The sequence below is a fragment of the Taudactylus pleione genome, unplaced genomic scaffold (assembly GCF_031769625.1).
Source record: "Taudactylus pleione unplaced genomic scaffold, aTauple2 ptg000442l, whole genome shotgun sequence".
Lineage (NCBI taxonomy): Eukaryota > Metazoa > Chordata > Amphibia > Anura > Myobatrachidae > Taudactylus > Taudactylus pleione.
In genome coordinates this window covers 4,885,345-4,910,991 of record NW_028284844.1, presented here as the reverse complement: position 1 = coordinate 4,910,991, position 25,647 = coordinate 4,885,345, and the positions used below count along the sequence as shown (strand labels likewise).

General features: G+C 49.3%; 1 protein-coding gene across 1 annotated transcript; it reads right to left on the bottom strand.

Annotated features, from left to right (window-relative positions):
* Positions 1-22,281: 22,281 nt before the first annotated feature.
* On the bottom strand, positions 22,282-23,091 carry LOC148505704 (uncharacterized). Its single transcript, XM_088447837.1, has one exon. It carries the CDS (start codon positions 23,089-23,091, stop codon positions 22,282-22,284), a length of 810 nt encoding a protein of 269 aa, XP_088303963.1.
* Positions 23,092-25,647: the final 2,556 nt, after the last annotated feature.

Below are 25,647 nucleotides of genomic sequence, written 5' to 3'. Positions count from 1 at the left end.
CCGTGCTTGTGATTGGATTTTCCTACCGCAATCATGCGAACAGTTCAGGCTAAGAGACAACCAAGTGACGTGGCCGATGACGCTGCTTTGTTAATCATGCACACCCTTAAAACGCCCGTTTTGACCGTTTGGCACACCTGCGTTCGGATCACCACTCCCCGTTTTCAAGCACCTTCCCCTGTTACCACCCACAAACGCCTCATCCTGTCACTCAAATTAGCAGGCACTCGCTATTTTGCGAGCGCACAATTTCCGACCGCAATGACTGGTTGGCGCATGCGCATTACGACCCATACGCATGCGCAGTTGTGCAAACATCGCTCGGAGCGAACGAGTGGCCTCTTACGAGCGGCTCTGAATCAGGCCCAGTGACTCTCCGTAGCGGTCTGGCGGGCTGTGTCAGTACTCCTCCCCTGGGCCCGCCTCCCCTCAGCTCCTCGGGGGCCATTTTCTGAGTGAAGTGTGCAAACGCTGCTGGACGCTGGATACAGGTGGCATCGTGGTCCGTCTCTCCCGCATACCTCTCCTCCAATAAGGTCAGAGTATGCAGCACTGTTTCCTACCAGACTTCTGACTGTCAGCCATTTTACTATTCCTGTTCTTCCTCTGCGAAAGCCCTTGCGGTGCGGTGTTGCAGGGTGTTTATTGCCTCACTGTAAAAGCATTTATCTGTGAGGGGAGTCACATACACTCCGTTTACACTCATCATGTCTGAGAGTGAACGTGACTTTCCTCTTTTGCTAAAGTGTACCACATGTAATGTACCATTAGCGGAGGGTGATGGGAACACTGAGGGATTATGTAGGGCATGTTATCTTATATCACGTCCAATTTCTGTCACTGCGCCTGTGCAGGAACCACCCTGGGCTTGATTTGCTAAGGCCCTCACAACCCTTGTGGGCCAACTGGCAACGCCCCCTGTGTTTCCCCAGATGGGGTTATCACAGCAGTCGGTAGTGTCATCACCCATGCAGGGATTCCCCAGGCTTTCACCCCCCCAGGTCTCACAGGAGCCTGCATGGGTGAATTCATTGTCCAAAACGGTACAGCACCTGACAGACGTTTTACAGGGGGAGTCCTCATTACGGCCTCCTAAGCGGCCTTTAGTGTCTCAGATGGTTCAGTTTGATGAGGATGAAGTCACGTCTGATGATGGTGAGATTTTTGACTTTTCGGAACAAGAGCCCCTTCGTACTAAGGAGGCGGAGTCAAAGTCTATATACCTGGCCTTATACGGGCAGTCTGTGCGGCTTTGGTTATTGAGGATTAGGATCCCCCCGTGGCCAAATCCAAATATGCCTTCTTTAAGGATATTAAGGGTGATGCTACTGTATTTCCTCTATCTGGTCAGTTGTTGGATCATTTAGAGGAGGCGTGGAAAAATCCGGGTAAGCGGTTCCAGCCTCAAAAACGCTTGGCCTTTGCATACCCTTTTGCGGATACTTACTTTTCAAAGTGGGAACCCCTCCTCAGGTGGATTGTCATGTCACATGTCTAGTGAGGAGTGCTACATTGCCCATGTCCTCCTTAAAGCATGTCCTCCTTACGGATCGCAAGGTGGAAATATGCCTAAAATCCATTTATTCCCTTGCTGGAGGGGCGGCCAGAACGGCTATGGCCGTGTGCTGGGTGGCCAGAGCCATGGAGCGCTGGGCTGATAGCTTGGAGGCATCTCTGGACACTGACTCTTCTGCTGAGCAGGTGGAGTTAGTGGGCAATCTCAGAGACTCAGCCACGTACATTAATGAGGCAGCCTTGGATATAGGTCTCCTCACTTCCAGAATCTCGTTGGCAGCAGTGGCGGCTGGCCGCGCCCTATGTTTGCGCTCTTGGGAAGCGCAAAAAGGGATTGGAATACTTGCCTTTTAATGTACATGTCCTGTTTGGCCCTGATCTGGATAAAATTGTGGCCACTCTGGCAGCAGCTAAGTTTGCGTGTCTGCCATCGGCTATAGTCCCATCAGGGTCTGGTACTTCGTCCTTTCGGCCCTATAGGGCCCAGGGTAAGTCCAAAGTACAGACCTTTCCGAGACAGTCAGGGGCCAAGAAATCTGCCAAGCCAAAGAAGCAGGCTTGGAGTACAAGACATCCTGCCCCCAAGTCGGACGATAAGCCTTCAGCCTGACGGGACGGGTCTCCCTTTGGTGGACCCGAGTGGGAGGCCGCCTGCTTCGGTTTGCCCAGTGCTGGTACCTGACTACCAAGGACGCTTGGGTACACAAGGATGTCAGAGGTCAGATCTCTTTTAGCGGAATCCCGGTGGGTCCTAATGACCGTCGGCTTTCTCCTGCCCATACAGAGCTGGAAGGAGGCAACGCATTTGTGTATGTGGAAAGGCAGTACAACGTGGGAAGGGGGATTAAGTGTGCACGCGGTGGGCTGCTGCTTTCCTCCTGAGACAGCCGCGAACGTGAATAGCGTTGATAAGAAATTATAATTATCGGGTCTAGGACCCAATAATTAGTAAATATGCCCCAAAATCTGGACTGACAGAAGTTACACGGTGCTTCTTAATCTATTGCCGTACCAGTTCACATCAGCTCGCCACTTCTCCCACACCCACTTGATGTCATGATGTCACGTGCGCTGCGCTTGGGGGTTATACTTGCCGACTTTCCATAGTTCTTCTACGGAAGAAGCCCGGATAGGAGATGCAGGTGGGGTGGTTATGGGGCCGGTTCTGGACTATACCCACCATTAGGCTCCACCCCCTCATGTCATTAGGCCCCGTTCCCTACTTACAGACCGTGGATTCCCGCTAAGATTCTCCCCAATCTGCCCACTTCACTAGTGGGTGGGATGGAGGAGAAGTGCCTATCCTTCCGGGGAGGAGGATACCCAAAAAACCGCGAGCCTCCCGCAGGTCCTGGGTGAGTAGGCAAGTTTGCGTTGAGCGCGTCTATAGGATGGTCTCGTGGCACCCCACAATATGCACAGACACCACCATGGCAGCAAAGGCGCCACCCCCTTGCCTTGCATACTGGGCAGCGGCACCTTTTGGTACGGCCCTGATATGTCATACCAACTCGCAGTTCTAGAGTCATTTACTATACATGCTCTCTCCGTGCCGGTGTTATAATGTGTTCTGCATACTGAGAGTCACTATATTTCTATGATTATATAAATCATTCTCTGATGTCTGTGTTTCTAAGCAATATTAGGTAAACATTTGTAGCATATATTACTCTAGTCTTAACACAATAGTGGCCAGAGAGGAGACAAACATTCAGAATAAATGGCAATGGTCAGTGGGCAACAAAACAAAAAAAAAGAGCTATTCTGATGTTCATTATGCCATATTTAAATATTTATTTCAGGTATAGTTCTAATTAACAGTAAAGTTCATACACTGGGCCTGATTAAGAGGTGCAGGCTATTGTAGCCGTGAGTGCGTATTTCGCTGCAGCGCGACTGCGCATTTATGCTAATACCCTGGGACATATGCACAGCGCAGCCTGGACACACACGCACACTGAAAACATAATCCGCTTGCCCCTCTGGATCAAGCCCACTGACTGCTATTACCTTTCACCTGAGGTTCACCTCCCAAACTTTTTGAATTTCGTTCCTTGCAGCAAAGTAACTTTTTCTTGTCCTCTCTGTTGCCTTCGCCATGTCTCATTTAATCCCATGCTGCCTTGTCTGCAGGTAACATGTTAGTACCCATTGCTTTCCCGCACTTCACCTAAACGACTGCCAAGGCCGAGGGGGACTGATGCTTAGCATTAAGTTTTCGCAGAAAGAAGCAGATCTTCTCTTGTCAGACATTAAGAATTTGCCACTGACCTTAAGCCCCTCATACACAATAAGATCTGAAGCGAGACATGGAAAAGTTTGATGTGTAGATATGCTAAACAGTACTGAAATGTCAGATTTGCATATATTTCAAGTGACCCAACAATATTGCCCTCGAAGCTCTGTTTGGTAGAGTCCTGACAAATGCAGCATTGGATAAGTGACTCATTTCTCCTATCTGAGCAGCCTGTTGTCACAGCACGTTACCCTGAACTTGTTGAAAGAATCAAAAAGATGAACAGCAGTATTTCAAATTAACAGCGAGCCTAATTGGACTTGACAATTGTAGCTCAGCTCTATAGGGTCTCTAGCTGTTGTAGCTGGTGCGGGGAAAAAATGCCTCTCAGCCCTAATAAAGAAAATGAATATTTAAATAGTTCATTATGCTAATGTGCCCTCTACCTGTCAGTTCAGCAAAATACACAACATGCCCAGTTCTAAGTACTGCGGTCCTGAAATGGGGCTCAATGTAAAGATGCCCCGATGAGTATAAGTAAAGATGCGTCTGCACGTTTCCATTTAGAGATGCGAGCTTATAAACTCATTAACGTGTGTTATCGTGTTACCATATAACAACCTTCTTAAATACAATGTAACTTATCTTCTAAAATAAAGACACAGACAAGTGTTGGCGCTTAAATATTTTGTCAAATTTATTTTTGACAAGTCATTAAATTTTAGGCTATAAGTTCATACTAATAACGGTGACGGCACAAAAAGAACGCACAGAACAATAACAACCAAACAGCTCAATACAAACACACACACACAAACACACACACAAGCCAAGCATTGGTGATCAACTCTCCTTTACCTTCAACCACCGCTCCAGGAGGTATACAGGGTCGTTTCTAGGGGCAGGCGACCTGTGCAATCGCACGGGGCGCTCCGCCTCCGATCCCTGCTGTCACCGATTTAAAATTTTTTATTTACAATATATACTTACTGGGCGCCCATTCAGGACTGCGTTACTTCCGCGCCTGACTGGGAGCCTGGAGGACCTTTTCCAGCAGCAGCTCTGCCTCCCCTGCATCAGCACCAATAGGATCAGTCATCTGTTCCTGCAGATGCATAAGCATGCTCAGAGCCAAAACGGGGGGGACTTCTGGGACTGGAGTCCCGAGCCAGACACTTGAGGGGACGCCCTCCCGCTCGCCTACCTACACTGGTGACCGGACACTCGGGGGTCCTGCGCCCGTCCACTACTACCCCTAGAGGCTGGCCCTGAGTGTATCAGCAGCATCTCGTGTGGCTTGGAGTGCTGAGCAGAGCATCACTGGGGTGGCGGCAGGGCCCAGCTGCCTGATGACACTTCGGATATTTGAGCCAGTGTCCTGAGGAGTCTGAAATAAGCTGAGCTGTCTGCTTCAGACTCCTCCATCAGGAAGCTCCGCCTCCACCCCAGTTAGTGCGATCTTCAGCCCTCTCCATGGAGGAACCTGGCAGCCAGCGTCAGGCAGGAAGCTGCAGTAGGCTCAGAGGTGCAGGACTAACAAGAATGAAGTTGGACCTAGACGACTTTGCCTTTTTGGACTGTTGTTACAGGTACAGTAAGTGTTGGAGGGGGCATAGTGTGGGTGAGATGAGAGAAGGGGGGAGCACAGTATGGGTGAGATGAGAGAAGGGGGGCACAGCGTGGGTGGGATGATAGAAGGGGGGCACAGTATGGGTGAGATGAGAGAAGGGGGGGCACAGTGTGGGTGTGATGATAGAAGGGGGGCACAGTATCGGTGAGATGAGAGAAGGGGGGAGCACAGTGTGGATGTGATGAGAGAAGGGGGGAGCACAGTGTGGGTGTGATGAGAGAAGGGGGGGCACAGTGTGGATGAGATGAGAGAAGGGGGAGCACAGTGTGGTCATGATGAGGGAAGGAGGGCATAGTGTGGGTGTGATGAGGAAAGGGAGGAGCACAGTGTGGGTGAGATTAGAGAAGGGGCGGCACAGTGTGGGTGTGATGAGAGAAGGGGGGGCACAGTGTGGGTGTGATGAGAGAAGGGGGGCACAGTGTGGGTGTGATGATAGAAGGGGGGCACAGTATGGGTGAGATGAGAGAAGGGGGGGCACAGTGTGGGTGTGATGATAGAAGGGGGGCACAGTATCGGTGAGATGAGAGAAGGGGGGAGCACAGTGTGGATGTGATGAGAGAAGGGGCGGCACAGTGTGGGTGTGATGAGAGAAGGGGGGGCACAGTGTGGATGTGATGAGAGAAGGGGGGGCACAGTGTGGGTGTGATGAGAGAAGGGGGGCACAGTATGGGTGAGATGAGAGAAGGGGGGGCACAGTGTGGGTGTGATGATAGAAGGGGGGCACAGTATCGGTGACATGAGAGAAGGGGGGAGCACAGTGTGGATGTGATGAGAGAAGGGGGGAGCACAGTGTGGGTGTGATGAGAGAAGGGGGGGCACAGTGTGGATGTGATGAGAGAAGGGGGAGCACAGTGTCATGATGAGGGAAGGAGGGCATAGTGGAAAGGGAGGAGCACAGTGTGGGTGAGATTAGAGAAGGGGCGGCACAGTGTGGGTGTGATGAGAGAAGGGGGGGCACAGTGTGGGTGTGATGAGAGAAGGGGGGGCACAGTGTGGGTGTGATGAGAGAAGGGGGGGCACAGTGTGGGTGTGATGAGAGAAGGGGGGCACAGTGTGGGTGTGATGAGAGAAGGGGGGGCACAGTGTGGATGTGATGAGAGAAGGGGGAGCACAGTGTGGTCATGATGAGGGAAGGAGGGCATAGTGTGGGTGTGATGAGGAAAGGGAGGAGCACAGTGTGGGTGAGATTAGAGAAGGGGCGGCACAGTGTGGGTGTGATGAGAGAAGGGGGGAGCACAGTGTGGGAGAGATGAGGGGAGGAGGGCACAGTGTGGTCATGATGAGGGAAGGGGGGCATAGTGTGGGTGAGATGAGGGAAGGGGGAGCACAGTGTGGGTGTGATGAGGGGAGGAGGGCACAGTGTGGGTGTGATGAGGAAAGGGGGGAGCACAGTGTGGGAGAGATGAGAGAAGGGGGGGGCACAGTGTGGGTGAGATGAGAGAAGGGGGCATAGTGTGGGTGAGATGAGGGAAGGGGGAGCACAGTGTGGGTGTGATGAGGGGAGGAGGGCACAGTGTGGGTGTGATGAGGAAAGGGGGGAGCACAGTGTGGGAGAGATGAGAGAAGGGGGGGCACAGTGTGGGTGAGATGAGAGAAGGGGGGAGCACGGTGTGGGAGAGATGAGAGAAGGGGGGGCATAGTGTGGGTGAGATGAGGGAAGGGGGAGCACAGTGTGGGTGTGATGAGGAAAGGGAGGAGCACAGTGTGGGTGTGATGAGGAAAGGGGGGAGCACCAGTGGCAAATGCAGGATTTCTAGAGGGGGGTTTCCAAATGCTTGATTTTAGAGTGAGTGCAAACGTTCCATGAAGAGGGCATAATTAGCACTTATCCAGCTTTAATATGTGTCATACATAGTGTATTGTGTGTCATAATTCCAGCATATACAGGACCAGAAATCACAGAAAGCCATTACATGCGGCAGTAGGCCATCCTGCCTGAGCTGAATGTTTTTATTTTAGATGTGGGCACCATTCCAGAGCATTGGAGCAAGTCCAGGAGCCTGGAGGAGCAGAATAACCTAGCACTGCCCTGGACATATATGTACATATTGGTCTCTATAGCAGCACATCCCTAACAGTGCATGTTTTCCAAATCCCCTAATTGGTGCACAGGTTATTTATTACTGGCTGATACATGTTAAAAGATCCACAGGTGGTGCTATTTATTTCATTTATGATACTGAGAAGAACATGCAGCGCTAGTAAAATTCCATTATATTACTATTTCTTTTGTGGTCATGGCGTGGGCTGGGGGAGGGGGTTTCCAGGTAGATGGAAACCCCCCCTGCGTTTGCCTATGAGCACGTGTGGGAGAGATGAGAGAAGGGGGGGCACAGTGTGGGTGAGATGAGAGAAGGGGGGGCATAGTGTGGGTGAGATGAGGGAAGGGGGAGCACAGTGTGGGTGTGATGAGGAAAGGGGGGAGCACGGTGTGGGAGAGATGAGAGAAGGGGGGGCACAGTGTGGGGGAGATGAGAGAAGGGGGAGCACAGTGTGGGTGAGATGAGGGAAGGGGGGGCACAGTGTGGGTGGGATGAGGGAAGGGGGAGCACAGTGTGGGTGTGATGAGAGAAGGGGGGGGCACAGTGTGGGTGTGATGAGGAAAGGGGGGAGCACGGTGTGGGAGAGATGAGAGAAGGGGGGTCACAGTGTGGGTGAGATGAGGGAAGGGGGAGCACAGTGTGGGTGTGATGAGGAAAGGGGGGAGCACGGTGTGGGAGAGATGAGAGAAGGGGGGGCACAGTGTGGGTGAGATGAGAGAAGGGGGGGCATAGTGTGGGTGAGATGAGGGAAGGGGGAGCACAGTGTGGGTGTGATGAGGAAAGGGGGGAGCACGGTGTGGGAGAGATGAGAGAAGGGGGGGCACAGTGTGGGGGAGATGAGAGAAGGGGGAGCACAGTGTGGGTGAGATGAGGGAAGGGGGGGCACAGTGTGGGTGGGATGAGGGAAGGGGGAGCACAGTGTGGGTGTGATGAGAGAAGGGGGGGGCACAGTGTGGGTGTGATGAGGAAAGGGGGGAGCACGGTGTGGGAGAGATGAGAGAAGGGGGGTCACAGTGTGGGTGAGATGAGGGAAGGGGGAGCACAGTGTGGGTGTGATGAGGAAAGGGGGGAGCACGGTGTGGGAGAGATGAGAGAAGGGGGGGCACAGTGTGGGTGAGATGAGGGAAGGGGGAGCACAGTGTGGGTGTGATGAGGAAAGGGGGAAGCACGGTGTGGGAGAGATGAGAGAAGGGGGGGCACAGTGTGGGTGAGATGAGAGAAGGGGGGGCACAGTGTGGGTGAGATGAGAGAAGGGGGAGCACGGTGTGGGCGAGATGAGGGCTGGGGAGCACAGTGTGGGACAGGGAAAGAGAAGCATATTGCATGATGTGGAGCACAGTAGGATACAGAGAAGCGAAGAAGAATAGAGAACATATAGGGGGCAATGCAGAACATAGGGGGAGGCACATACATACAGATATATGAAAGGACAAGACAAGCAAAAAAAAGGGAAACATAATGAAAAAGTAATATATTTTATGATGGCAATAGTAATGTATAAAGGATATATATATAAACCTCAAAATATCTTACTGAGAAGAAAAATGGGGATTGATATACATTATACTAATGCAATCATAATATGTATTCTTTTTAAATGTGTATAAGTAGGTGTGTGTTTTATATATATATATATATATATATATATATTTGTGTGTGTGTGTGTATATATATATATATAGAGAGAGAGAGAGAGAGAGAGAGAGAGAGAGAGAGAGAGAGAGAGAGAGAGAGAGAGAGATCTTATAATGGCTTCTTTGTTGTTCAAGTTAAGCCTGTCGGGAGTCAAGTAGCCGGCACAGTCAAGCTACCAACAAGAGGCAAGTTGAGGATCCAGCGCTTGGCAAGCTGAGTAGCGGCACTGACCCCTGCGGAGAAGGGCTGGTGCAGAGAGGGTACCCTTCTATGCCCGCCAAGGTCGGAAGAGCAGGTAAGGTCCCAGTGGAACAACCCTTCCTCTTTTTATATCTAGATAGATAGATATTCATCCACTGCAGGTGCTGCATTCGAAGCAGAAGAAAACTCCTTTACACAATTAGAGCATGCTCTAATTGTGTAAAAGAGTTTTCTTCTGCTACGAGTGCCGCACCTGCTCTGGATGCATGTCTACTACTAGAATGTGAGGGCACCGGGCGTTTTGGATTTATGGTTGTTGGGAGTGCCGGACCTCCCTGTAACTCCCCTCAGTGTCCCAGTCCTCACCCTCAGTGTCCCTGCCCTCACCCTCCCTGTAACTCCCCCTGTGTCCCTGCCCTCACCCTCCCTGTAACTCCCTCTCAGTGTCCCAGCCCTCACCCTCCCTGTAATTCCCCCTCAGTGTCCCTGCCCTCACCCTCCCTGTAACTCCCCCTGTGTCCCTGCCCTCACCCTCCCTGTAACTCCCTCTCAGTGTCCCAGCCCTCACCCTCCCTGTAATTCCCCCTCAGTGTCCCTGTCCTCACCCTCCCTGTAACTCCCCCTGTGTCCCTGCCCTCACCCTCCCTGTAACTCCCCCTCAGTGTCCCTGCCCTCACCCTCCCTGTAACTCCCCCTCAGTGTCCCTGCCCTCACCCTCCCTGTAACTCCCCCTGTGTCCCTGCCCTCACCCTCCCTGTAACTCCCCCTCAGTGTCCCTGCCCTCACCCTCCTTGTAACTCCCCCTCAGTGTCCCTGCCCTCACCCTCCCTGTAACTCCCCCTCAGTGTCCCTGCTCTCACCCCAAAAAAAACTTCAGGGGGCACTGCATAACAGGCACAAATACAGGGGGCACTGCACATGGGGACAGCTACATGGGGCACTGCATAATGGGCACTTTGCCTGAGAGCCATTGGGGCAGCAGCCTGAGACCTATCGGGCTGGAATGGTAAGGGAGGAGGCTTGAATGACACATGGAGGAGCTGAAGTGTCAATTAAGTGAATCTTGTCTTTTCAATGTATTTTATGTGATTCTGGATTTCAAAATGTATTTTATATGGATGTGGTTTTTAAAACAAATTTTATGTGGCTCTGGTATTTCAATATATTTTATGTGGAAGTGGCTTGTTTCAGTGTATTTTATGTGGACCTGGCTTGTTTCAGTGTATTTTATGTGGATCTGGCTTGTTTCAGTGTATTTTATGTGGAAGTGGCTTGTTTCAGTGTATTTTATGTGGACCTGGCTTGTATTTTCAATGTCCTGGGCTCGCCCCCAGCGTGGCTAAAAACAGGGGTGTGACATAAGGTCATGCTCCTGCAAATGTCATACCAAAAGTGTGCACACAAAAATGCAGCGTGGCCTTGTGACAGCTAGACCACACCCCTTTTTTGAGTGCGCGCCTCCGCCACGCATGCTGTCAGCTCTTTACTTTAACTACAGATATTTTTGGGCTCTTTGCCTCTGTCTGGTTTGCCACCCCTGGGCTCAGCAGTCACAGCGGCTGATATTCTGTGTTATTTTGAGACCACACCCCCTTACTGTGAGACCACACCACTCACAATGAGGCAGTGCCCCTCCCGATATTACTGCTTCTTATGGGGGGGGGTGCTTCCTGGTGTGTGTGGGGGGGCGCATTTTGACCATTCGCACTGGGAGCCTCAGACCCTAGAAACAGCCCTGGTGATATAGCCATTTCCCGTCCAGGACAATTGGCTGTCGCCTTACTCCACTTCAACGAGAGCACACCCACTAAGCCTACCTATTAACATAAAGTAACTCCAAGTGTTGTTCTTCCCGCAAACACAAACACCATCAGACAGTCAACAAACAAAACAAATAGAGGGAGGGAGGGGGGGTGGGAAACACTGTAACAAAGAGGCACATTTGCATACATCACTCCATTATATACTCTTAGACCACTCCCCATGAGCATTCATTGGCTGCATAAGACCAGCTAAACTTAAAGGGGCAATATCCAACATGTTATTAAACTGGCAACGCTCAAAACACTAGTGGTTTAATGTCCCTTAGGCTTAAATTGACAGCCTTCAGTCTTACTTAGGATTTGTGCAACCTTAAAAGTGCTTAAATGTGCTTCTGGAGCAAAGGTGCATCCGTCATCATCATCAACTCCAAAACCTGTATCCGGTTTATGTAAAGATTTGCATCTGTATTCCAAGATCTGTGTTACCCAAAATTAGATGCAGTGTTAAACTTTCGTCTGCACGCTCTTACTGCACTAAAGCTAGGTACACACTAGACAGATAGAACGATAGACGATCAATTAATTTTTTCTGACAGATAAAACGATCCTATAGACATCTGATGTCCTGTGTACACACGGGATGTAGTCATGAGACGGCCGCGATGCCGCCGGTCTAAATCCCGACGGGGGAAGCCCAAACAAGGGAATTAAGATAGGCGTCAAAATACAGATGCCTATCTTAATCCCGACACTGGAATCCAGACGGAAGGCTGCCCGAACGAGGTAAGCCTGGGGGCGCACTTAGTGTTAGCCACAGGGGGGGGAGGGTTAGGATTAGGTAGCAAATTGGGGATAGAGTTAGGCTTTGGGGGGGAGGCTAGGGTTAGGCACCCCTAGGGGGCAGGGGTAGGGTTAGGCACCACTGGGGGAGTTAGGGTAAGGCACTAAGGGGCTAGCGTTAGGTTTAGGTACCAAGGGAGGAGACTTAGGTTTAGGCACTGATGGGGAAGTTTAGGGTGCGAGGTAGGGAGAGTTAGGCTACAAGAAGGGAGGGTTAGGGGGAGAAGGGGGGAGGGTAAGTATACTTACCGGACCCCTGTCAGGATACCAACCATCGGGATGCCGCTGCACAATTATTGTTATTGTTCTAAATTGAGGTGACATTTTTTTAAAAGCACTTTGTCGGCCCGATTGAATTCACACTGCATTTGTGGCATGATATTGGGGCTCATTAGGACCGACGCACTCCTGATGTCGGAAACGAGCGTCTGTTTGTGAACGGCCGCCTGCTGCGGGTACGGCGTACAAACTGTGCAACGATTGGATCGACCAGTTGTGAATTGGCTGATCGGTCCGATTATTGCACAGTGTGTATCTTGACACAGTAATGTCCCTGATCCGTCCAGCCAAGCACAAGGGGCAGCAAGAGGAAGATAGGTGATACCTCTAATATAGACGCAAGGCTCCGGCCATTTTCCCGGTGACCCGCACATGCGCAGTACTGCTGTCCCCAGAAAAACGGCAGGTTTCCAGAAAAATGGCCACTTAGCCAGAATCTACTGCACCCGCAGCCGCCGCGGCACTGCCGGACAGACGAGGGGGTCCGCACTGAGTCTGGTCACTGGCCCCCTCCTCTCTTAAAACACCCTTGTTGTCCACGGTGGTTGGTAATGCCTTCCATGAGGTATTCCCGATACACACGTGGCATCATAGATCGAGGAATGTTGAATGTCCGCACAACTTTGGAGATGGAATGCTCCATCCTTTGGGCACCCACTATCATGCCCAGTTTGAACTCCGATAATTCACGTCACCTTGCCATGAGCAGCCTACCCAGTGTTCAAACTGACTTACAAGATACCAGATTACAACTGATGCATTGAATTACATTTCCACCCTAGCAGATGGGTAAATAAAATACAGAATATAAAAAAAGGTATATTCAGTCTCATTAATTGTGTTACAGTCATTGTTTTAGTTCCATCCCTCCAGGTAGTTACCTAGAAGGGGTGATAGTCCAGGTCAGGTTGGGTCATCCATGATGGAAGTCTGCAGACAGGTGTCTATTAAACATGACTTTAGATTTTGGGCATATTGTAAATAAAAAGGGTGCAGGCTTGTCAATCTTCCTTAAGCCCTGGTGTAAAAAGGTGGGATCTGTGCCGCACCTCAATACAGAGGTAACCGTTATAGTTAGTGACCTCCAAGAGAAGAGGGGAAACAAAATTTGCAGTCTGGTTTCTCTTGGGTGCAGGTAAACCGGAAAGGGGATATATCTTATTTAAGGATAGTAAATATGCTCCTGAAGGTCTCCTCTGGCTGCTTATCAATTCCGCAGGCAGAAGATGGATTTGGCAACTTGCAAAGATAAATCAATATATGTATATAATATATATGTATTTCCAGCAACTGCTGATGATTGGTACTGGCAGCAACAGTAAGCGTGGCTTCCATTAGAAAATGCTGGCCCTGGCACTTATGGTGGGCATGTGGGGACATGGACCTGTTGTGTTAACCGCTCTCCCATCTTGGGAATGTGGCTTCACCCCTGGCAGGCCACACGGGTTCCACAAACTTCCTATAGGGCCGGCCCAGCAATCTCCAGTAAATCCATGGTTTCATTTCACCCTAAAACAAATTGTGAGTATCATCTACTTCTGCCTAAACTTTCATTTCTATCCGGTATTTGGAGTGGATTATCTGAGAGCAGCTGGAAAAAATAATACGTTCATTTAAAAACATTGTTACCGTTTGGCCCTTATTCTTTTTAGTTTCTTTTGAGAACAGGTAAGTAAGGGCACCAAACTTTTGTTTTCACATCAAAAAGAATAATGTTAAAGTGATTTGCTTCCTGACAGTTCTGGCTGCTAACCTCATGCCCTGGCCTCCCATTTCACATTCCAAGCATATGTCGAATCCAGCCTTGGTACAGAATATGCATACGAAAGCAGGGTGAACCGCCTGGGTAATACCGTCGGCCTCCCATTGGGAATACACCTAGCAGTCAGCGGCTGCTCGCAATGTAACAGGCTGTTTGAAAATATAATGCTGAGTGTATTCCACTGCAAATTTTAAGCTTTCAGCAGCCTTTGATAAAAAATGCATTTTATAACTTACAAGTTCGGGTGCAAAATTGTGCTTTATAAAAAAAAAAAATACTTCTCATGTTCTCTTCACTGCGTAGACCCACAAAAAGTTGAGACTTGAATCAGTTTTTTTTTTATAACCTTGTAATGTTCGTGACCAAGGTGCTGTCAGACAGTGTTAGAAATCAGGATTTTAATCAGAGCAGAGGATGACTTGGGTAAGATCGGTTACCACTGGTGCCGGTATGGAAATCAAATCATTTCTATTTCTTTTGTTGGTTGTTGCAGATGTTTTTAACTCCATGGGGCATATTTGTAATTGTCTGCCATTTTGCCCCAAGTGCATAACATCTATCGCCATTATTCGCTGTGATAAAAGACGTGGCATTGGGGGGGGGGGGGTATTTATAATTATCCTAATGCCGGGACAGTTGCTCAGATAAAGAGCTGTCCAAGTGGTTGGTAAAGGCTCCTCTTTTCGCCACTGAAAGATAACACTTGCGGGTTCTGGCCCCACTGTATTCCTGCGCAGATATGCATGCCCACGTGAATAATTAGATGGAGCAGAGGGCACTGAACGTATCCCTCTTTGCTCTCCGATAGCTCTTTCCATAGGCTAAGCTTTTCAAAGCTAGTTAAATTGAAGAAGACCACTATCCCACACTGGACTATGGGGACGGCGGTTTTCAGTAGTAACTTGGTTTAACACTGGCGATATACGTAATACTGTATGTAATGTCTTACAAACCCTCTTGACCTAAATGCGTTTTAATCATGCAAAAATGATATTTCTGCATTAGTTTAGGTTTAGGTAAATGTAGAGTCTCCCATGTATTGTAGTTTACACACATAAACTACAATAGAACAAATACATTTATTACCAAAGGGCGTAACTGGCCTTGTGTGCCGCTTGAAATCTCCTATTGCTGTGTAAAATATTTTCGCTGCGTTTTACCATTGTGAAAAATAAGAGCAGTAAGCAAAAAGAAATTGAAGATTGCGCCTCCTGTTTGTTTGCATGCTTGAAAAATGGCAAGGAGTTTTTTTTTGGGAGAAGGGAACTTGCAGATCCCATACGCACAGTTCTTTTGAGCATTATATTACACCCAGACTTTAGTTATTTAACAGTTGGTGTAATGGTTAACATTACAGCCTCACATCACTGAGGTACTGGGTTCGATACCCACCAGGGGGTATATTCACTATCGATTTTATTCGATTTTGGTTCAATATCCAATCGATTTTGATATTGGAGACAGGGGCGTCTTAAGAGAGGAGGGAGCCCGAGTGCACTCCCTGTGCAGGGCCCCATCCTCTATCTCCGGTGGCCGGCAGCCGACTGACGCGGATAGCAAGCTACTGGAGCCTCAGTAGACTCCGGGCACTAGAGTGTGGGACCACGGACAGGTAAGTCTAAAATAATATGGGTGCGGTGCAGGGCCCCCCTGCACCCATTATAGATATGCCACTGATTGGAGATTTACTAAAGCCAAAATCGAATGTCAAATCGAACAGAAAATGGAATTTAGACAAAACATCGATGTTTTCCCATAGTCGAATATAGGATCCCTTACTTTACAATTTGCAATTCGAAAGCGAGCGAACGAAACAGGCGCTCGCTATTTTATAAAGACGCCCCCTGGCTGTTCGCATCCTACGTCATGTCCGCTATTTATTAGATTAATCGAGTACATCGAAAGGCGTCTGAACTGCTCGCAGTGCTTGTGGTTGGATTTTCCTACCGCAATCATGCGAACAGTTCAGGCTAAGAGACAACCAAGTGACGTGGCCGATGACGCTGCTTTGTTAATTATGCACACCCTTAAAACGCCCGTTTTGACCGTTTGGCACGCCTGCGTTCGGATCACCACTCCCCGTTTTCAAGCACCTTCCCCTGTTACCACCCACAAATGCCTCATCTTGTCACTCAAATTAGCAGGCACTCACTATTTTGCGAGCGCTCGATTTCCGACCGCACTGACTGGTTGGCGCATGCGCATTACGACCCATACGCATGCACAGTTGTGCAAACATCGCTCGGAGCGAACGAGCGGCCGCTTACGAGTGGCTCTGAATCAGGTCCAAAATTCCTTCTTAAAATCGACCAAAATGCATAATCAAATATAATTAAATGAGGGGATTTGTTAATTGATTTTGCATTTCGATTTAAATTAGATTTCAGTCAATTTTATTTAATCATAAAATTGAATACCAAATAGAACATTAGTAAAGTTACCCCCAGGAACCCAACTGGAGTTTGTATGTTCTCACCGTGGGTTTCCTCCAGGTGCTCTGGCTTCTTGCCACAATCCAAAAAACATACCAGTATAGGTTAATTGGATCCTGATAAAAAAATTGACCCTACTGTAAAGGTGTTTGCCCACGTGATAGGGAATTTAGATTGTAAGCTCCTCTGGCCCAGCAGAATATTTGTGTGCTATATTAATAATAACTGTTAATAAAAATAATACCCGGGTCCATCGGTAAGCAATCGGGAAGCCGACTGCCTAAATACCGGCAGCCGGCATCCCGACTGTCATTTCCCGGCAAGGGTGAAATGCCGGGCGTCTAGATGTAGACGCCCGCATTTCCCCGACCCCGGGAGACCGGCGCCCGGCATCACGATCATAGTGATGCCGGGCACCGCGAGCGGACAGCCGCGGGGGGGGGGGAGGGTTAGGATTAGGCACCCCCGGGGGGGACTTAGGGTTAGGCACCCCCCCGGGAGGGTTAGGGGTGGGCTAGGGGGAGGGAGGGTTAGGCACCCCCGGGGGGCACTTAGGTTTAGGCAGCGGGGAAGGGGGTGGTTAGGGTTAGGCACTTAGAGGGGGGATTAGGGTTAGGCACTTGGGGGGGAAGTTAGGGTTAGGCACCCCTAAGGAGGGTTAGGGTTAGGGGGGTTAGGTTTAGTCTATACTTACCTATCCACGATCGGGATTTCCAGCGCTGTCGGGCTTCCGCTGCTTCGCACTCTGCTCCTGCCGGGTTGCCGCTGACGGGAATCGAACCGCCGGCCATGCAGCCGGCGGTATATCATACCCATTCCGGTCCATCTTTGTGCTGTTGGTCCATGTCCTCTTTTTCTCCCACTTCCAACAATGATAACAGAAGGTCAGTCAAAATTTTTTATTAAAAACATACCAGAATTCTTGCCAATATCAAACAAAGTTCAAATGAAACTCCCCATAAATGCATGTATCAGAAAATATCATCATGGAAGCTGGCCCCTCGGCTTGCAGTAGGCATGCAAGTAGGCTTTCATTATATGTACTAAGGGCCTGATTCAGACCTGCTCGCAAGCGCACAGCGCTCGCAAGCGGATCGGTGGTCCCCCACTGTGCATGCGCTGCCTCCGGCGTGCGCATGCACGAAACCCGTCCAGCGACGGCAGCTCCGTTCCTACGGCTCTCGCTACAAGATGGGGCGGCTGTTGATGGTGAGTGACAGCTCACCCTGTTTTGTAGGCGGGGAGAGGGGGTGGCTGCACAAATGCAGGCGTTCCCTTAGGATCCTGAGTTAAGGAAGGAATCAGGGGCAAGGGGCCTGGATGTTCGTTCTCCCCGTCCACAAGCATTGGATGTTTATGAGACCTGACGATGGGTGTGGAGTCTAACCTGCCAGGAGGTGTTCACCAGTGACCCCTCCAAGCAGGATATGGGTTTCAGCCGCACCCGGCAGGCAGGTCGCGGTCCCTTGGTCAGGCATCTGATGCGAGTGGGAATGGAGAAAGACACACCACTATGGCCCACTGGTAGTATAAGCTCTGTACCAATAGTACAGAGAAAGAACAATGATAATGCTTCCTGAAGTGTTACTGTGGGAGAGAAAGGGAATCCACTGAGGAGTAGGTTGTGCAGCTAACACTGGAAGAACATGAGGATATGCTGCTGACACGAGGAGAATGAGGATATGCTGCTGACACTGAAGGAGAATGAGGATATGCTGCTGACACTGAATACTTGAACATAGGAAACAAACTGAATACTTGAACATAGGAGACGAACTGAATACTTGAACACAGGAGATGAACTGGATACTTGAACGCAGGAGTTAACCTGAATACCTGAACACAGGAGATGAACAGGATACTTAAACACAGGAGTTAAACTGATTACTTGTACACAGGGGATGAACTGGATACTTGAACACAGAAGTTAAACTGAATACTTGAAAACAGGACATGAACTGGATACTTGAACGCAGGAGTTAAACTGAATACTTGAACACTGGAGATGAACTGGATACTTGAACACAGGAGATTAGGAGGTCTATTTACTAAGCAGTGTTAGGAGACAGAGTGAAAAGTGATAAGAAAGTGATAAGGTGCCAGCCAATCAGCTCCAAACTGCCATCTCACAGGCTGTGTTTGAAAAAATGACAGTTGGGAGCTGATTGGCTGGCACCTTATCACTTTTCACTCTGTCTACTAACACTGCTTAGTAAATAGACCCCTAACTTAGTACTCACTGGGGATCCTGATGTAGGGCGAACACCAGAGTAGTGCTCTGGGAATCTGTACTGGATGATGTTCTGAGAACAGACTAGAAATCCAATGCAGGATGAACACTGGAATAGGTCACTAGGACTCAGTACTCAGGTGATGCTCAGAGTACATACTGGGAAATAATACTGGGAAGAATCACTAGAAGATTGCACGTGAAGCCTGGAACGAAGCAACAGCAACATCAAGGAAATAGTGAAGTTGATCAGGCAACTTCCTGTTACCTGCAGTCCTGTTTATATCCCCAGGTAGCTGTCCATTGGATGAGCAAGTCAGCTGAGAACTGACAAAGCTACCACTGGATAAAGATCTATCAGGTGATTCAGCCAAGATGGCTGCGCCCATGACCACTGCCGCAGGAACTCCGATATGGAGAATTGTGTGGGAGTCACCTGGACCCCGGGAAGAATTCTCAGCAAGTCACCTACTACTGCACCTGACATCTCGCTGCTCTCGCTAGTGCGGGGAAGCCGGCGCTGCGGTAAGTAACAGCCGATCCCAGGCAGAATCCTGACACCTCCCCTGCCACAGCCTAACCCAAACCCTCCCCCTAGTGCCTATCCCTAACCTCCCCTCCCACAGTCTAATCCGAACCTGACCCTAGCTCCTAACCTCAACTCCCACAGCCTAACCTGAACCCTCCTCCTAGTGCCTATCCCTAACCTCCCCTTCCACAGTCTAACCCGAACCTGACCCTAGCTCCTAACCTCAACTCCCACAGCCTAACCCGAATCCTCCTCCTAGTGCCTATCCCTAACCTCCCCTTCCACAGTCTAACCCGAACCCTACCACTAGCTCCTAGCCTCACCTCCCGCAGCCTAACCCAAACCCTACCACTAGCTCCTAGCCTCACCTCCCGCAGCCTAACCCAAACCCTCTCCCCTAGTGTCTAACCCTAACCTCCCCTCCCACAGCCTAACCCGAACCCTCCTCCTAGTGCCTATCCCTAACCTCCCCTTCCACAGTCTAACCCGAACCCTACCACTAGCTCCTAGCCTCACCTCCCGCAGCCTAACCCAAACCCTCTCCCCTAGTGTCTAACCCTAACCTCCCCTCCCACAGCCCAACCCGAAGCCTCCCCCTAGTGCCTATCCCTAACCTTCCCTCCCACAGCCTAACCTGAACCCTCCCCCTAGTGCCTAATCCTAACCTCACCTCCTGCAGCCTAACCCGAAACCTCCCCCTAGCTCCTAACCTCACCTCTCGTAGCCTACCTCAAACCCTCTCCCCTAGTGTCTAACCCTAACCTCCCCTCCCACAGCCTAACCCGAACCCTCCCCCTAGCTCCTACGGCTAAACCTGGTCTATTTGGGTGCGACATGCGCAAGAACAACCCTCAATGGAATATCGCCCTGCCGGATAAGGCACGATGGGGCGCGCAAAAACAGTTGTACCTCCCCCAATTACTGCATCCCGACAAACCCACCATAGAAATTAACGATATATACAGCCATTCAGTGCGCATTACATGCTTGGGAGAAACATGCTTATAAGTGCAAGAGGAACAAGCCCCAAAAGAGTTTAAAAGGATCATTTTGAGGTAAAATATTGTAAAGCAATATAATAACATGGACACTGCCACCTGACACCCTGAATATATACACATGCTTTCTAGAATTGATGCACTACGGAGAAGACAGGGTTAAGTTTTGGATTGCGGATGCAGGATTTGTCTATTTAACTATTTCCCAGGCATATATATTTGTAACCCCTGGCTTTATGGCTTTGTAGCAACCGATCCAAAGCAGATGCCATTCCCAGCAAAGTCATTTTTTTTAATATTTATTTTATCCGCTTTCCACCAAACAGTGAAGCCTTTGTATTCGTTAACCTTTGTGTAGCAGTGTGCAGATTTAGGCCAGATTCACAGAGGAACCTCGGGATGAGCGAACACATATGTAAGGTCTGGTGTCTGAGCTACTCGTGCATGTAGTCCTCCAGGGCCCTCGTCGATCCTTTCCAAATCATTTATGGCTTCTATCAGTTCACTGGGTTCTCTCACAAGATTTTCTATAAGCCTTTTATCAGAGCTCTTCCAATACAATCATTTCATTCTCCGCGCTCCCTAAGCCTTCTCAGTTCCACCCTCTGGCTTCACCCTGTATCTCTCCTACTCAATGCGTCGGCTGCCTCGCTCAATGCGTCAGCGCTCATCCAGGCACTCATAATCTCTCTCCGCTAATAATATGCTCACCAGCTGCACCGATTAAAGCAGGCAGGCTGATTCTGGAGGGGTCGCAATCGCGCACAGACCTCACAGCTGGCACAAGAGGGGTTAAACCAGACAAACCCTCCCCCCCCCCTCCAACTAATCGGTACAGATAAACCGACACATGATGGCTTGTTAGTGTGCTGGGATGGTTGGAATGGCATGCATAAGATCTGCATTGGTTTACTGCTTCACAATACCTTAACACCTGATTAGCTTACTTAACTTAAGTTACAAATAAATAAAGACACGGACACCAGAGCTTGGCTAAAAAAGGTCACAGCTTTTTATTTAAAAATTAAATTCAATCAACCTAACCAGGGTGGCCAAGAGATGCTGCAACTCAGTTCTAGCTTTCACCTTGATCAATACTCGGAGGACGACTAAACGACCCCCCTTCAAGACGTACTAACGATGCGAGAGTCTCACTTCCCTCCTGGGCCAATCCGAGGTGCTTTCGCACAAAAACAGCACCCGGGTCCCCCCGCAAAGAGAAGGACAAATTCGCCAGGGGCAATGAGGGACAGTGCCCCCACAAAGTTGTCTTACGCCACCTAAAGCCACTGAGTTGCAGCGAACTCCCACCAAAGCCAGGCCCTAAGGAAAGACTGGCCCGCCACCCAAAAACTACACCACACATGAGAATAAATCCTTCACAAACAAACTGGTCCCCAAAGCATTCAAATGCACACCATCATGACGAAGGAACTTCCCAATATCACCAACCAAAAAGCCATGACTCACCAAAATTCCTTCAATTTTTTCCACATGCTTGGCAATCGCAACATTGGCTTTCTTACGCGCTCTCTCCAAAGTACCATACTTGCGCACTCCCCTCCATGTCAAACGAGGCATCATTTCAGACCATACAATCCGAATAGTGGGCCACCGCAAACGGATCTCGTCCATCACTTCACGAATCCTGACAATCAACTCCACACCTTTCAACTGACCCACATCATTCCCACCAACATGTAAAACCAATATTTTTGGAACTCCCCACTTCGCCACCGATGAAACTATCAGTGCCAAAACAGATTCCACACGCAAGCCCCTTACACCAATCCAACGCACTCTAAACCTGCGAGGCCACAAAACCTGTTTTTGGGACAACACATATTTTTCCGCCCAAAAAATATATGAGTGACCAAGAAGCCACACCTGCCCCTCTTCTTCCGCCAATGCTGTGGAAAAAGAGAAAACCTAACCTTGAGAACCGCACCAAACCCAATTCCAACGGACACAACTTTAGTAACACATAGCAACTGACTAGCAGGGATGCAGAACTGGGGAAAACAGGAACCCGAGTGAAGAAGAAAAACCAAAAAACCTGAACCAAATGGGTCAAATCATGGCTAACGAGAGGAAAAATTAAAAATCCCTTCACACCCCCAATTGCTCAACGCTAACCGTTGACCATTTGGCAGGTAAGCAACGTTTTCGGGTTAACGCAGGGTGCGCCCCTATAACTTATCGCAACGCACGTACTTTTTATATGCAGCTGACTTCCAGCGCCCCACCTTCTGAATGTCCTGCACAGATGCCCCTGAGAGGGCCGCACAAGTAGCAGCGCCAATACGAAAAGAATGCGTGCCATACTCTGAAGGATTCAAACCCAACTCTAACAAACCTTTCTTAAAAACTGCTGCGAATTGAAACTTGGTTAGAGGAGTGCCATCCGCATGAATTAGCCACTGCGCACCCCCACTAGGACGCAATTCCATAAACCTTGCAGCTAACTGAACTGGACAGATGTCTAAATCCCTATTCTTATGAAGAGTAACCCATTTCCCCCTGCCTGTTTGATCTGTTTTGGAGAAACGTAGCTTGCAAAGTACTGCTGAGTCACGAAAAACAATGTCTTTTAACAAAAGACCAGAAACTGTGGAAGTTTTATTGCTAGACACCACCTCACTAACCCGAAACGCCGCAAAAAATGCTACCGCAAAAGCAAGCCTAAAAAGAAAAGTTTCATAAGAATCAACCGCTATCTTTCCCATTGAAGTCAACAAGCCAGACAAAAGCTGCAAATCAACTGGCCGGCGAGAGTCTGAACTTGCTGGCGACCCCTTAGCCCAACCCCTCAAAGCCTTCACTAACACGAAAGCCTTGGTGGGATCATGTAAACATTTTAATTTGCAGAAAAAGGAGATACCAGCAGGCGCGGAACCTATAAACGCTCTAGATCTGCCCTGCTGATATCTAAACCAAACAAAAGATGAAATCAACTGTTCCGGAGACTTACCCTCCACGTCTGGGAGAGCACAATGCATGCACCAATCCCGCCAAGCGGCTGAGTAAGCCCGGAAAGTCGATGGAGCAAGCGACTTTAACGCCAAACCTTCTAAGCCGGCCTGATAATCTGCCACACAAACGAGGGGCATACCAAACCAACGTTAGAAGCCGACGGCACAAGCGCCCGGAAGCGATCAAATTGAAATCGGGACAGCGCGTCTGCAATGTCATTACACACCCCTGGCACATGCTTCGCCCTGAATCTGATATTAAACTCCAAGCAGCGCAAAACTAAATGCCGGAGCAAACGCAAAACAAAATGTGAAGACGAACGCTGGTTGTTGATGGCATGAACCACACCCAAATTGTCGCACCAAAATACTACATGACAGTTGCTCAGTCGCACGGACCAAAGTTCAACTGATACGACAATTGGAAAAAGTTCCTGCAGCAACAAGTTGTCCGTCAAACCCTCCTCGCGCCAAGCAATCGGCCACGGAGCCGCGCACCATTCCCCACTGAAAAAGGTCCCAAAACCGGACGATCCGGCCGCATCCGTAAAAAGTTGCAACGAACTGTTCGCTAACGGAGGCGAAGGCCAAATGCGTTCGCCATTAAAGTGTATCAAAAACCTATTCCACATGCGAAGATCTTCCTTTATCTCCGCGGACAGGCGAATGTAGTGATGCCGCCGAACCACGCCAGCTGTTGCCCTCTCCAATATTCTACAAAAGACCCTACCCACTGGAATAATACGGCAAGCAAAATTTAAGGAGCCGAGGAGAGACTGAACTCTACGTAACCTTACCGAATCCTCCGCTAAGCAGACTTCAATAAGATCACGCAGTTTCTCAACCTTATCAATGGAAAGTCTACAACAGCCCTCTTTCGTATCTATCTCAATTCCCAAATAAGATAAACAAACAGACGGACCCTCTGTCTTCTCATTAGCAACGGGAACACCTAAAACTCTAAATAAGGACTGCGCAGAAAAAAGGAGGTCAGAACAAACGTCACTTCTTTCTGGACCAATAAAGAGAAAATCATCTAAATAGTGTGCTATGCCCGTTTGTCCGGTCCCGGCATGTAGACACCACTGAAGAAAGGAGCTGAATTTTTCAAAATAGGCACAGGAAACCGCGCAGCCCATAGGTAAACACTTATCTACAAAATAACCCGAATCTAACCTAAAACCCAGAAATCTCATGGCCTCAGGATGCATTGGTAATAAACGAAACGCTGATTCTATATCTAATTTTGCCAACAAAAATTGTCCAAAATGTCCAAAACTACGAACTAAATTCAAGGTATCGTCAAATGATTGGTAAACGACCCTACGACAATTCTCTGGTATGGCATCATTAACAGAACCTCCCTGCGGATATGAGAGATGTTGAATCAAACGAAACTTGCCCGGCACTTTTTTAGGCACTACGCCCACTGGAGAAATACAGAGATTATGCAAAGGAGGACAAGGAAAAGGACCCTCCATCCTCCCCAGCAAAACCTCCGCACGCACTTTAACCCTCAATTCCCCAGGAAAATCCCTGGCAGAGCGCAAATTCTGCGACGCCCTAACTATCAACTGCCTGTCTATGGGCAAACGAAAACCTACTGAAAAACCCTCATAAAGAAAAAGTGCATCCTCTCTACATGGGTATAAATGTAACCATCTAATAAGAGAATCTAAACGGACTGGAGAACAAGCCTTAACTAGCACTCTTGGGTCCCTCGGCAAGGTCCTGGGAAATACCCCCTGCCCCACGTCGACAGTCCTTGGCCGGATGCTCACCTCCGCAGAGACGACAGGAGTGGCGAAAGCGACACCCCGACCCCCTAGTACATTTGGAGTCGTTATAGGCAAAGCATTTCCCTCTCCCCACTCCTGTCGACCCCTGCCTGTTGGTAGCATAGCTTTTCCGAGGAGGGGCACCGTCCAAGGGAGGCCGACGCTGTTGAGAGACCTCTAACCATACTTCAAGATCCTTAACCCCGAAAGGAATAACTGAAGAACCGTCATGTTTTTTTCTAAATTGTGAATCATATTCACGCCATGCCAAGTTACGAGACCTGACGAACATGTCGAGCACTAAAAATAGATACCTGAGAATGTTAACGTGCTCCTGCGCCCTGGTCTCCAAATAACATGTCGCAAATATGAGCATGCCTTTCAACCAAGTATTAAAGCTGCAAAAAGCATCTTCTCCTATGCCTCCCGATTTTTTAGCCTGTGCCAAGCCTTTCCTCATGTCATCTGTGAGTGCAAACAGGTCTACAAATTTCCCTTTGCGAATTTTGCCTTTTACACTTTTCCGCAAGCCTCGTAGCACCGCAGTATTCGCGCAATGCACTGTATCTGCCCCTGCCTCCTGCGCTTTTGCCCCTGACTCATCAGACTTCCTAGTCTTGCTACCTGACTTTTTCGCCAGCCGCCGCGCAACCAGTCTAGCAATTTTACGGGGGCGAGCGGGGGAACCAGAAGAGATGAAGTAGAAGAAGAGTCAGAAGAAGACAAAGGAGTTTCATACTCACCGGAACCAGATGGAAGCGGACTCGCTTCAGCAGACTTCTCCCTTGACGACGCCACAGCTTCG

What these genes read in the sequence shown, in the direction of transcription:
- LOC148505704 (XM_088447837.1), bottom strand. Translation starts at nt 23,091, where the DNA reads ATGCATTGTGCTCTCCCAGACGTGGAGGGTAAGTCTCCGGAACAGTTG.